This window comes from Thrips palmi, unplaced genomic scaffold, assembly GCF_012932325.1.
Source record: "Thrips palmi isolate BJ-2018 unplaced genomic scaffold, TpBJ-2018v1 HiC_scaffold_5, whole genome shotgun sequence".
In the NCBI taxonomy this organism is placed as follows: domain Eukaryota; kingdom Metazoa; phylum Arthropoda; class Insecta; order Thysanoptera; family Thripidae; genus Thrips; species Thrips palmi.
In genome coordinates this window covers 12,562,005-12,573,628 of record NW_023144632.1, presented here as the reverse complement: position 1 = coordinate 12,573,628, position 11,624 = coordinate 12,562,005, and the positions used below count along the sequence as shown (strand labels likewise).

General features: G+C 39.5%; 1 protein-coding gene across 2 annotated transcripts; it reads left to right on the top strand.

The window, feature by feature from the left end:
* The first annotated feature begins 208 nt into the window (after positions 1 to 208).
* LOC117650438 lies at positions 209 to 11,020 on the top strand. 2 transcript variants are annotated; one of them, XM_034393864.1, is made up of 25 exons: positions 209 to 308; positions 991 to 1,046; positions 1,161 to 3,924; positions 4,030 to 5,582; positions 5,662 to 5,850; positions 5,927 to 6,067; positions 6,149 to 6,284; positions 6,390 to 6,505; positions 6,580 to 6,696; positions 6,792 to 6,863; positions 6,953 to 7,462; positions 7,542 to 7,730; positions 7,808 to 7,948; positions 8,031 to 8,166; positions 8,302 to 8,417; positions 8,492 to 8,608; positions 8,704 to 8,775; positions 8,878 to 9,117; positions 9,199 to 9,405; positions 9,489 to 9,626; positions 9,743 to 9,878; positions 9,945 to 10,066; positions 10,169 to 10,285; positions 10,360 to 10,431; positions 10,503 to 11,020. In XM_034393864.1, exons 3-25 carry the CDS (start codon positions 1,176 to 1,178, stop codon positions 10,590 to 10,592), a joined length of 7,476 nt encoding a protein of 2,491 aa, XP_034249755.1. In that variant the 5' UTR covers positions 209 to 308; positions 991 to 1,046; positions 1,161 to 1,175; the 3' UTR covers positions 10,593 to 11,020. The 2 variants fall into 2 exon arrangements, with proteins under 2 accessions (XP_034249755.1, XP_034249756.1); XM_034393865.1 differs by having other exon boundaries at positions 1,136 to 3,924.
* The last annotated feature ends 604 nt before the right edge of the window (positions 11,021 to 11,624 follow it).

The window sequence follows — 11,624 nt, the reverse complement described above, 5'->3', positions numbered from 1 at the left end:
GCGGGTGCCGTGTAGGATTGGTAACGATGAAAAGACAAAAGGATTCATCGGAGTTCAGTTCGATTAGAGTTTGAATGCTCTCATCATAATGACGACTGTTGAAGATAAATCTGCTCGCTTGTAACATATGTCTTTTGAAAATTATGAGTTTGGCAACAAGGCCATCCCCCGTTCGTCCTACCCCACCCCCCCTCTCCCCCGTCCCCATCTCCCGCCACAGCCGAAGGCAAGGTGTGGGATGTTTTGCGTGTTTTGCGTACCGAGCGTTTTGTCTCTCGCTCAAACAAATCAAGAGAGGTCTCTGAAAGGTGAGGAACATGCAATCGGCTATGTCAAATCAATTTCGACCTGTTTCCGTGAAGTCGGAAGGGAGACGCTCGACCTGAAACTATTTACATGTCATTTCATCAGTTTCGCTTTAACCTGCACGCTCTGTCGCTGCACTGTGTATACATCTTATCACAGTTCTTCCGTTTTTGTTTTCGATGTCGTTTCTGAAAATGTTTGAATTATCACTTCAAACTGGAATTTTATTAGAACGTTGTGACTTTTTATAAGCATTGACGCTGTACATAGGCGTTCTCATCCCATCAAAACATTCGGTGCAGGTTATGTTTTCTTGTGGATCTTTTCCCTATCACAGAGGCAATCAATACTTTCATGATTTGATCAAGGATAAGTGTTGGGAGGACATTTTTAATATGTCTGGAGTCGATGTGCAACACCACTGTCATAGTTTGATGGCATTTGCATGACCTACCTCAGCAGGCTTCTCATGTGTCTCTCATGCCTCCAAGGTTTTGTTTTTAATGTTCATCATTAGAAAATCCCTGTCATTGAACATCTTGCACAGCTTCTAGACAGAAATATTTCCATGTCCCTAGAGAAAAAATCTTACAGGAGTGGGATTGTTTCTCTTAATGTTTATTTCTTAGTCCATTTAGGTATCCAACAGTCTGTATTTATCTTTCATTTTTCTTCCTTTTACAGGTTTATTCTACTTCATGCTTGATGTCCATTTCTGGAAAGAAAACCTAACTTAGTTGGTAAGTTTCAATTTTGAATTTTGTTTGCTTATTGAAGTTTGTTGGTTGGTCATGTCAGCCTTTCTTCATTTTCTCTGGCATGTTTTAAGGGCTGGATCTACATTCTCATTCCAGAATTATCTATGAAACATGATGCAGCACCCGAAGGACAAAAAACGGACTAGATGGGATAATTGTCCAGACCAGCCAAGGGCTTGGCCCAACCAGCCACCTCCACAACCTCTGAGTTGGGGACAGGGGCCAGGGCCCTGGTGTTATCCTCCCCCTCCCCCTCCTCATGTCCTTCCTACTCTCCATCCTCATCATCCCCTCCCTCCTCCACCTCCTCATCACTCTCACCCTCCTCCACTTCCTCACCACTCTCACCCTCCTCCACTTCCTCACCACTCTCACCCTCCTCCGCCTCCTCATCACTCTCACCCTCCTCCACCTCATCATCACATCCACCCTCCTCCACCTCCTCGCCCCCATCATTATTATTCCGAGTTGGATCAATTTTCTGCTGCTTATCATAGTGACAGGTATGATAGGCAAAATCCTTTTCAAAATCCGTATCAAACTCCATTTTGGCCTAGTTATGGAAATACTGGACATCAACATGTCCATGACCAGAATGGTCACATCAATCTCCGGAGTGATGGACTACCAGGAAATATTAGGGAAAATTGCAGAACTTCTGTAAATTTTAATGGCGAAGAAAGTGATAACTGGAACCCTGGAGTGAGTTTGGACCCACTAGTTTGTCCAGATGTTCAGAGTTCAGCAACTGGGACTGTCAAGGATGCAGGAACCTCTCACACTGGAGGAAAAACTCAGAAGAATCTAACTCAAAAGAAGGCCGTTGATAAGAATGCAAGTCCAAAGGAAGCCCATTCTCAAAATAAAAAAAATAAAAAAGAGAAGAAAGTGAGCTCTCATATATCACCATCCAAAACATTGTGCCCTAGTGGTAGAGTGAAATCTAAGTCGGGCAATACACTTCAAAAGTCACCCCTGAGACAACGTTGTCAAAGGGGAAGTGGTGTGCAACAAAATGGCTGTGATAACTCTGAAAGATTGCCATTGTCTGTTAGAAGGAGCCCACACAATAGCAATGGTCCATCAAGCAGAGCCTCTTTGCCAGGTGGGAGAGGTGGTCAGAATGTCAGTGGTGTTTCAGGCAAAGGGGCTCAAAATGGGGTTGGTTATTTTGTCAGATCCCCGATACCAGGTGGTAGAGGTGGTCTGAATGGCAGACCTCCACTGCCTTTTGGAAGAGGAGTCCGTAGTCCATTCGGCAGAACTGGTGGAAATCAATGGAATGGCACAGGTGGATCTCGAGTTTATGATGATTATGATGATGAAGATAATGAGAGTGATGAAATTCACCAGTGGCTGGTGAGCAGTAAGGGCAATGAATCTTTATCTGGGAAAGACAATGATTCTGTAAACAAAGATCCACTGCCTGGGAGTGAAGAAGCAAGGAATAATGCAATAAAAGAAGCTGCTGACCGACTTAAACAAGCTTTAAAAACCAAGAAGAATGTGAATCTTAATAAGCTTCTTTCTTCTGGTGAAGAGTCTAAGAACGACAATCAAGCTCAAAAAACACTGAAAACATTTCCCAAGAATTTAGCTCAGCTTGAACTGGATGCAAGTGACATGAGAGCCATTGGTAGAGCGAACACTGAGAAGACCAACTGTCATGCAGAAGATGATTCAGATGATGACATAATTGAAGTTCAGCGACCCCCCTCACCTGTGCACCAGGTCATTGACCTTGAGCCAACCAATTCATTTCATAATTGCAGTAGTTCTTCTGACAATAATAATAGTGATGATAATGCGAGTGATGATGATAGTGATGATGTCCCCTTAGGAAAGAAACTTGGGCATGTACAAAATCTATGTCTTGATGAAGATGACCCACTTAGTTCAAAATTAGACATTACTTCGAACCCAGACCTTGATGGCGATGATGTACCATTAAGTACAAGACTTGCACATGTTCAACATCATATGTGCATTAATAGAAATCTTCAACCTGACAATAAGAACAGGAAAGAGGATCATCTCCCCTTACCATCATCAATGGAAGAATCTGAAAGGCCCACAAATTCATGTAATGTAAATCAATGTGAAGTCAGTCAACATGAATCGTCAGTCTCACAAAAGAATAGTTCTCAAATAATGGTGCCCAACATTGGCAGTGCACACAATATTTTGAATGTTGAAAGTCATGATGAAAGGAGCATGCATAGTCCTGAAAGCGGTCATGTACTATGGAAGGCTTTTTCACCAAGAGACAGAGCATGCTCTCCCAACAAGGGAAGACCATCTCTTTCGCCAGCACCTAATTTAGACCAGAGAAGAAGACGATCATCATCGTCATCGTCATCCTTGTGCGAGTCTACTACCACTCAAGGGGTACACAGAGGCTTATCAAACTCACCTGAGCAACCTTCAAAGCCTGACAACGTGGAGCCCTTATGTCCTCTTTCTCCGTTTAAAAGGATTTATGATTCCAAACAAAGAAAAATAATTAGTGACCTTCAGAAAATCAATCAGAGCAAGCTCAAGGATCTCATAAATAACCCAAGGTCTGGTAAATTTGATTTTGCTATGAAACAATTAATGAAAGAGCATCGTAGTGTTCTTTCTAAACTGTCTCGAGAAGTTGCTGAGAGGAGGATCCCGGCAGAATATCTCAACCCAAAATCAACAGAGTTGCCACCGGACGATAGCACCCTATTAGCAGATTTTGCCATAGACTGGTCAAGCCTACCAGGAGAGCTGATATCCACCCTTGGGGACCTGTTTTCTGATTTCAACTCAGAAACTACCCTGAATATCGGCGAATCACAGTGTAATACTTTAAGTGAGCCATCTGATTCGCCAGGTAAGTATCATGATTTTACTTTTTTTTTTCACTCATAGTTGTGAAGTGTCTTACTTTCTTAGGTTGATGACTATTTCAACAGATGGCTTGCTTCATTTGTTTCAGATATTGAGCTCCTGTCCGCAGATAGAAGAAGTTGTCAAGGCCAAAAAGATGATCAGGTAGAAAAAGAGAAAGATGGTTTGGTACTGGCACCAGCAATCAGTAAAGATGCTTCAAGTTTTGTAAAAATCAGGGTCTGTCAGTTTGCTCGTGAAGAGCTATGTTCACCCTCAGAAAATTATAGACTGGAAAATAATATTGAACATCCTAGTCCTTGCCCTCTGCCAGCACCTGTTAATACAGAAACTGATCTCCTAGTTGGAGAAAAACAAGTGCAAAGGGGCAACAGTGACTGGAGCTGGCCAAATGAGAGCAGAATTGAATGCAGGACCCAGGAGGCAAATTCAAATCAAACTAATTACCCAAATCCTACTTGCATAGCCCCCAGATCTTCAGAGGACTTTGATGGACCAACAAGCGAACCATTAATTATGGATAAAGAGACAGAGCCTCTGCAGTCAGTTGATACTGTTTCTGCCAACCGCAGCTTGACAAGTGCTGTCGGTGCTGTCAAAACAATGAAAAATAAAATCAAACCTGGAAAGGTAAAAAAGAAAAAAAAGAAGAAAATGGCTAACCGACATAAGCGTCTCCAAAAAAAGAAATTTGTCCGTCTTGAAGAAAGAAGTTGGTTTGTTGAATCAACTTGTTCTAAAAAGTCCAATTCATCCTGTGAGTCTAAATCTAAAAAAATCACTCCTAGTAATCCCTCTTCACAAAATGATAATGGAACATTTCCTCAATGCAATGGATCTTTTCAAATATCTGAGACAGTTTCATCTGAAAATATTGTTGAAGAGAGCAGAAGAGGACTTAGGTCGTCTATGAGCAATGAAAGCCAGAGGAACCTACCTAATGACAACCCATCTTGTTCTATAGAGTCAAGTAATATACCAGCCGTTCAGCAACAATCTATGTCAATGCTACCTGTTCTCATGATGACTGTTCCTGCAAATGAGACTTTAAGTGAAGTTTGCAACTTATCTGTTCCTGAGATGCAGAAGAGAATTGAAGAAATAGACAGGATGTTGCAAGATTTGGTTCAAGAGAGGTGTGGCCTTTCCCAATCTTTAAGAGCTGCTCTGGCAGCAGACCCTCTTCAAAACACATCAGTAATACATTCTGCTCCACAGTCTTCAGGACAAGATGCTGTTGCACTGGTAGAAGTCAATGAAATTGGTGTTGTTTCTAATCATTCTGCTATTGGAGATTCTGGGGAAACCTCAAAACGAAAGTGTCCTTATGATAATCAGAAAACTTCGAAGCGGGTCTGTCATGATGACTCTGAGAGTGTGCAAAGCATTGTCAATTCTGACTTAAATGTTCAAGGTTCTGTTAGTAATGAAAATTGTCTTGAAAGTCCTGGCAGTGAGGAGCTTGTTCAAGTGCAGTCAAAGAATTCACCAAAAGAGCACCAAAATCCTCCATGTAAAGGTTTAGTCACTTCACAGTCTAGTGATGTACAATTAGAGGTTGAGCTTGATCACTTCCTCAATCATCCTCCTTTCAAAATCCATCCTTTAAATGAGGTTAAAGGTCTTATACATTGTATTAAGGTATGTTTTTGTTAAGATTTTTATGTTTTTACCCCAATCTTATTCTTGTACATTTCCTCCTTATTCCATACTGTTGTAGACTTGTGACACTAGTATCTATGCCTCTTCGGAAAATGGTCTAGTGTATTGGATTATTGATGCTGAGCCACAATACCTTCAAGGACATTTTGGTGAAAAAAACGATAGATGTGTTAAAACCATTGAAATAATAGAATCACGTTTATATGCTGCAAGTTTCTCTGGCCAATTGAGCATCTATGATATTCCGGTAATTTACATTTTTGCATTACTACAGGTGCCAGCGTCTGCCTGTACCATGTTAACTTAGTATTTGTTTTTCTCAGGATCTTGTGCCAAACTGCTATCTTTATCCAAAACCCAAACATAGCTGCACTCTTGGGGTATCTTTAAGTAGCTCTGTGTTTGATTGGGACAGAGTTTACTGTGGATCAACTGAAGGATCTGTGATTCCCTTTAACACAAAGGTAAGTAGTACTTGCTTTTGAATAGTAATAATGATATTAATAATAATTGGAAAATACCTTTACCAATCTGAAAAATTTTAGAGTTTTCTGGTTGAAGAGAAATTGTTTGATGGTGGACATCCCGTTTTGTCAATGACCACCAAAACTGATTGTGAAAGAAGGTTTTTAATTGTCGCCTATCGCCGTCATCCTACAGAAATACGTGATGCTGAATCAGGTCTGTGTGATGCAAAATTTTGCATTTAATCTTGAGTTTTTTTTTGTTTTTTTTTAAAGTGCTGTAACTGTAAATGCTATTGTTTTTCTAATCGATGTGTCTTAGGAGTGCTGCTTCGGTCTTTTGGTGGTAGTGAGTGGACTGTGTACACTGTTATCTGCCATCGCAACTTGGTGTACTGTGGTGCAAACAAAAATAAGATCTTGGTGTTTTGGTTTGAGGTAAAATTGTACATATGAACGGGATGTTGTCTGTAAACAATTGGAAACTATATAGTGTGACTGTTTCTTTGCAGAGTGGTAAGAAATGTACTGAACTAGTTGCAGGCCTTGGGATAATTAATATGAAATTGTACAACGATTATCTTGTGTGTGGTTGCCATGATGGTGAAATTTATGTCTTCAATTTAAGGGTAAGATAACCCCCTCCTCCTCCCCTCCAACCCTCGTCTCCTTCATTCTTGTTATTTTCTGTTGTTCAAAACTTTGCATTGTTCTGACCTTTTAGCTTCATGTATTGATTTCTTCACTGAGAGGCCCTGGAGGTATAATTTATTGTATCAATTTCAATCGTCAAAAGGTATGAGCTCCAGTTGGCATTTTTTCCTAACAGTACCCTGCTCATTTTTTACTTATCTTTAAAAACCTCATGTGTCTTTTTCTTCTCAGATGCTGTGCAGTACAGTGATTAAGTCAATGTCCTGCATTACTGCCACTCATCAAAACACACTGGTTATGCATTCTGCTGCACAGTCTTCACGGCAAGGTTGTGCTGCACTGATTAAAGCCAATGACATTGGTGTTGTTCCTAATCATTCTACTATTGATGATTTTGGAGAAACCTCAAAACGAAAGTGTTCTTCTAATGATAATAACAAAACTATGAAGAGAGTGTGTCATGATGTCTCTGAGAGTGGGCAAAATAGTGCCAGTTCCAGCTTAAATGTTCAAGATTCTGGTAGTATTGTAGATTGTCTTGAAAATCATGCTAGTGTGCAGCCAGCTCAAGTAAAGGCAAAAAGTTCATCCGAAGAGGGACAAAATCCTTTAAGTAAAAGTTTAGTCACTTCACAGTCTAGTGATGTACAATTTGAGGTTGAGCTTGATCACTTCCTCAATCATCCTCCTTTCAAAATCCATCCTTTAAATGAGGTCAAAGGTCTTATAAATTGTATTAAGGTATGTTTTTGTTAAGATTTTTATGTTTTTACCCCAATCTTATTCTTGTACATTTCCTCCTTATTCCATACTGTTGTAGACTTGTGACACTAGTATCTATGCCTCTTCGGAAAATGGTCTAGTGTATTGGATTATTGATGCTGAGCCACAATACCTTCAAGGACATTTTGGTGAAAAGAACGATAGATGTGTTAAAACCATTGAAATAATAGAATCACGTTTATATACTGCAAGTGACTCCGGCCAATTGAGCATCTATGATATTCCGGTAATTTACCATCTATGCATTACTACAGGTGCCAGCTTCTGCTTGTACCATGTTAACTTGGTATTTGTTTTTCTCAGGATCTTGTACCAAACTGCTATCTTAATCCAAAACCCAAACATAGCTGCACTCTTGGGGTAACTTTAACTACTACTGTGTTTGATTGGGACAGAGTTTACTGTGGATCACGGGAAGGATCTGTGATTCCCTTTAACACAAAAGTAGGTAGTACTTGTTTTTGAATAGTAATAATGATATTAATAATAATTGTTGAATACCTTTACTAATCTGAAAATGTTTTAGAGTTTTCTGGTTGAAGAGAAATTGTTTGATAGTGGACATCACATTTTGTCAATGACTACTAAAACTGATTGTGAAAGAAGGTTTTTAATTGTCGCCCATCGCCGTCATCCTACAGAAATACGTGATGCTGAATCAGGTCTGTGCGATGCAAAATTTTGCATTTAATGATGCAAAGACAGGGGTTGCATGATTGATTGATTGAATCTTGTGGGTTTTTTAATAAAGTGCTGTAACTGTGAATGTTATTGTTTTTCTAATCGATGTGTCTTAGGAGTGCTGCTTCGGTCTTTTGGTGGTAGTGAGTGGACTGTGTACACTGTTATCTGCCATCGCAACTTAGTGTACTGTGGTGCAAACAAAAATAAGATCTTGGTGTTTTGGTTTGAGGTAAAATTGTACATATGAACGGGATGTTGTCTGTAAACAATTGGAAACTATATAGTGTGACTGTTTCTTTGCAGAGTGGTAAGAAATGTACTGAACTAGTTGCAGGCCTTGGGATAATTAATATGAAGTTGTACAACGATTATCTTGTGTGTGGTTGCCATGATGGTGAAATTTATGTCTTCAATTTAAGGGTAAGATAACCCCCTCCTCCTCCCCTCCAACCCTCGTCTCCTTCATTCTTGTTATTTTCTGTTGTTCAAAACTTTGCATTGTTCTGACCTTTTAGCTTCATGTATTGATTTCTTCACTGAGAGGCCCTGGAGGTATAATTTATTGTATCAATTTCAATCGTCAAAAGGTATGAGCTCCAGTTGGCATTTTTTCCTAACAGTACCCTGCTCATTTTTACTTATCTTAAAACACCTTGTTAAAATGTATGCATGTGTCTTTTTCTTCTCAGATGCTGTGCAGTACAGTGAATAAGTCAATGTCCTGCATTACTGCCACCTATCCACTGGAGAAACCTAACACACTGAGAAAAGAACAAGATGAAGTTCTTGCAGTTTCTGATCAGAAAAAGGATAAAGCTTCTGAAATTTCAAAAAAGGAAGGTGGCCAAGTTGGTGTTGTTCTCAAAGACCTTAATCTTGGAAGTTATGCTTGTCGTAATGATCTTGCGGGGAATATTCTTGCTATAAAGGTATTTAAAAAAATTATTTTTTGAAAATTATTGAAATTTGTGAGTGTTTGAAGTTTTTCCTTCTACGTTCACTTGGTGCAGATTGCTGGTGATTCCGATGTATTTGCTGCTTCTTCAAACGGCCTTGTTTATTGGTTTAGAGGAAGGACTTGGAAGGAACAAGTGCATTCAACCTTTGGCAAAATCAAACCCAATGGTTCACTTGGTGCTGTTACCTGTCTTGAGGTAGTGAAGTCTTCTTTGTACACAGGAACTGAAGATGGCATACTCAGCATTTATTCCATTCCGGTAATTGACATTAGGGGGAAAAAATCATTGCTTCTTTGCTGGTATTTTTGTTCTGTGCTTATGTTTTATTTTATCTTTGTCAGTTAAAGCCAGAAGGTACAAAAATTGTGGAGCCAATCTTAACTTACAACATTTCAAATGGAATTCAGTGCATGGAGTCTTGTTGGAACTTCCTCTACATTGGGACCAAAGTTGGATCTGTTATTCCATTTAATTTAGATGTAAGAACTCTTGTTTCTACCTTACGTTTTATAGGTTGCTGTCTTGATTCAAGCTATATCTCACTGTTTCTGTTTTTTTTTCTTTTTTCTGTCTCCCTAAATTTCAACTTGTACAGGCTAAAGAGGTTGGGGAACCCTTATCATCAGGTGACTACCCTATCCTATGTATAAAAACTCACAAGGAAGGACCAAGGCGTGTGCTTATTGTTGCATCTCGTCAGCAAACTATTGCTATTCGGGATGCATTGTCTGGTGAGAGTCTTTCTGTCTGTGATTTATCGTTTGTTTTGCATCAACTAAGATTCTATTTTATTTCAGGTCTCCTCCTGCGTTCTTTTGGAATTAGTTCTCCAGAATTAACTGTTTACAGTATTCTTTGCCACAACAATTTGGTATACTGTGGATCAAATACAAATAATATTTTGGTGTATGATTTCCAGGTATAGTTATGCATTCAGATTTTAAAGGCAATGAAATGTTGATGTTATTGTACAATTTTTTTTTGTGGGGTAATGGAGTATAAATTTATCTTATTATTTTAGAGCGGAGAATTGAAATTCAAACTTCATGCTGGACAAGGTATTACTGCCATGAAAGTTTATAATGATCACCTTTTCTGTGGCTGCTATGATGGGAAGATCTATGTGTTTAATTTAAAGGTATGTGTGCAATGTCTTAAAACTTTGTATTTCTAGCCATTTACCACCCTGTAAAATTATTTCCTCCCTTTTAGACGCATAACCAAGTGTGCTCAGTAAATGGTCCTGGCAACATGATTCTTGCTCTTGACTTCATGGGAAAAAGCGTATGTGTACATCCTCTATTTTTGCTCAATTCAGTATTTGATCTGTTGTTAATTCGGTTATACTTTTTCAGATGTTGTGCAGCAGTAAAAGTTGTCTTCTCACTAAATATAAGCATCCATTATACACATACTTCAGAGACTGCATCAACATGATAAAATGAAAGCATCACTTTGGATAGGAAGATAGAAGACTGCTAAGGAAAGCACCCAACAAGAAAAGAAACAAAATTGTTGTCTCAATTTGTGTTCTCTCAATTATTTAAAAACATAGACTGTGATATCAAATGTTACTTTCTTAATTATTAACTAAGCAGTGTTTCTCAAGTGTGCTCTTATCTTTAAGTTTTGTCAATTTAAATGAGACTGCAAGAAAGGGGTAGGTAATTTTATTTGTATTTCAATTAATGCATTATTTTATGAATGTGCATCCTCTAGTTAGCGAATGCAACTTACTGTAGCAAGATATCATCATAAAATAGATTGTTTGCCCTCTCTTTGTGATTACCAGTGTCATAATTTAGAGAATGTCATGCCATTCTTCAAAACTTTATATGTTCTATTAAATAAATAAGTTCTTCATGTTTCTATACCTGTGTGTAGTTTCATTTTACATTTCAAACCTCTAATATTTTGTAGTTATGGAGAGGGGCAGTCAGAGGAGTCATCTTCACAACTTTGGAAGTTGCCTGTCCCTTGTGTGGAACGTGGGACTTCCCTTTTGGACGGTGGGGAAGGACCGAAGGACGGACCGAACGGATTCGGCACAATGGGCATGCCCACCACGACCTTGGCGGCCTGGGCCAGTGGGCCTGGGCCCCCGGGCCCCGCTTCTTCGCTCCCTACCAAAGTTCACTAACTTTGGCAGAATGGCTTTTGACATTTTCTGTGATGGCTCTTGCACGCGAACGTCCAATTATTTTTGAACGAAACACACTGGCCATCCTGTGTTGAATGGTTGCGAAATCCCTTCTGAATGAAGAAAGACCTCTCACTGTAGGAAGCCAATGTCAGAAAGATGGAAGAATTTTCAATCGATAGAGTGAAACCGGCTTCCTTGGTCGGAGTTTCGTGCTGGATTCGTCCCTGTGGAGTGTGGATTTGGGATTGAGTTGATGTTACGCCCCGCCCCGCTCCTTTCCCATGCAGATTACACCAATCCTATTTTTTAAACTAGCGATTTTCGTATCAGGCTG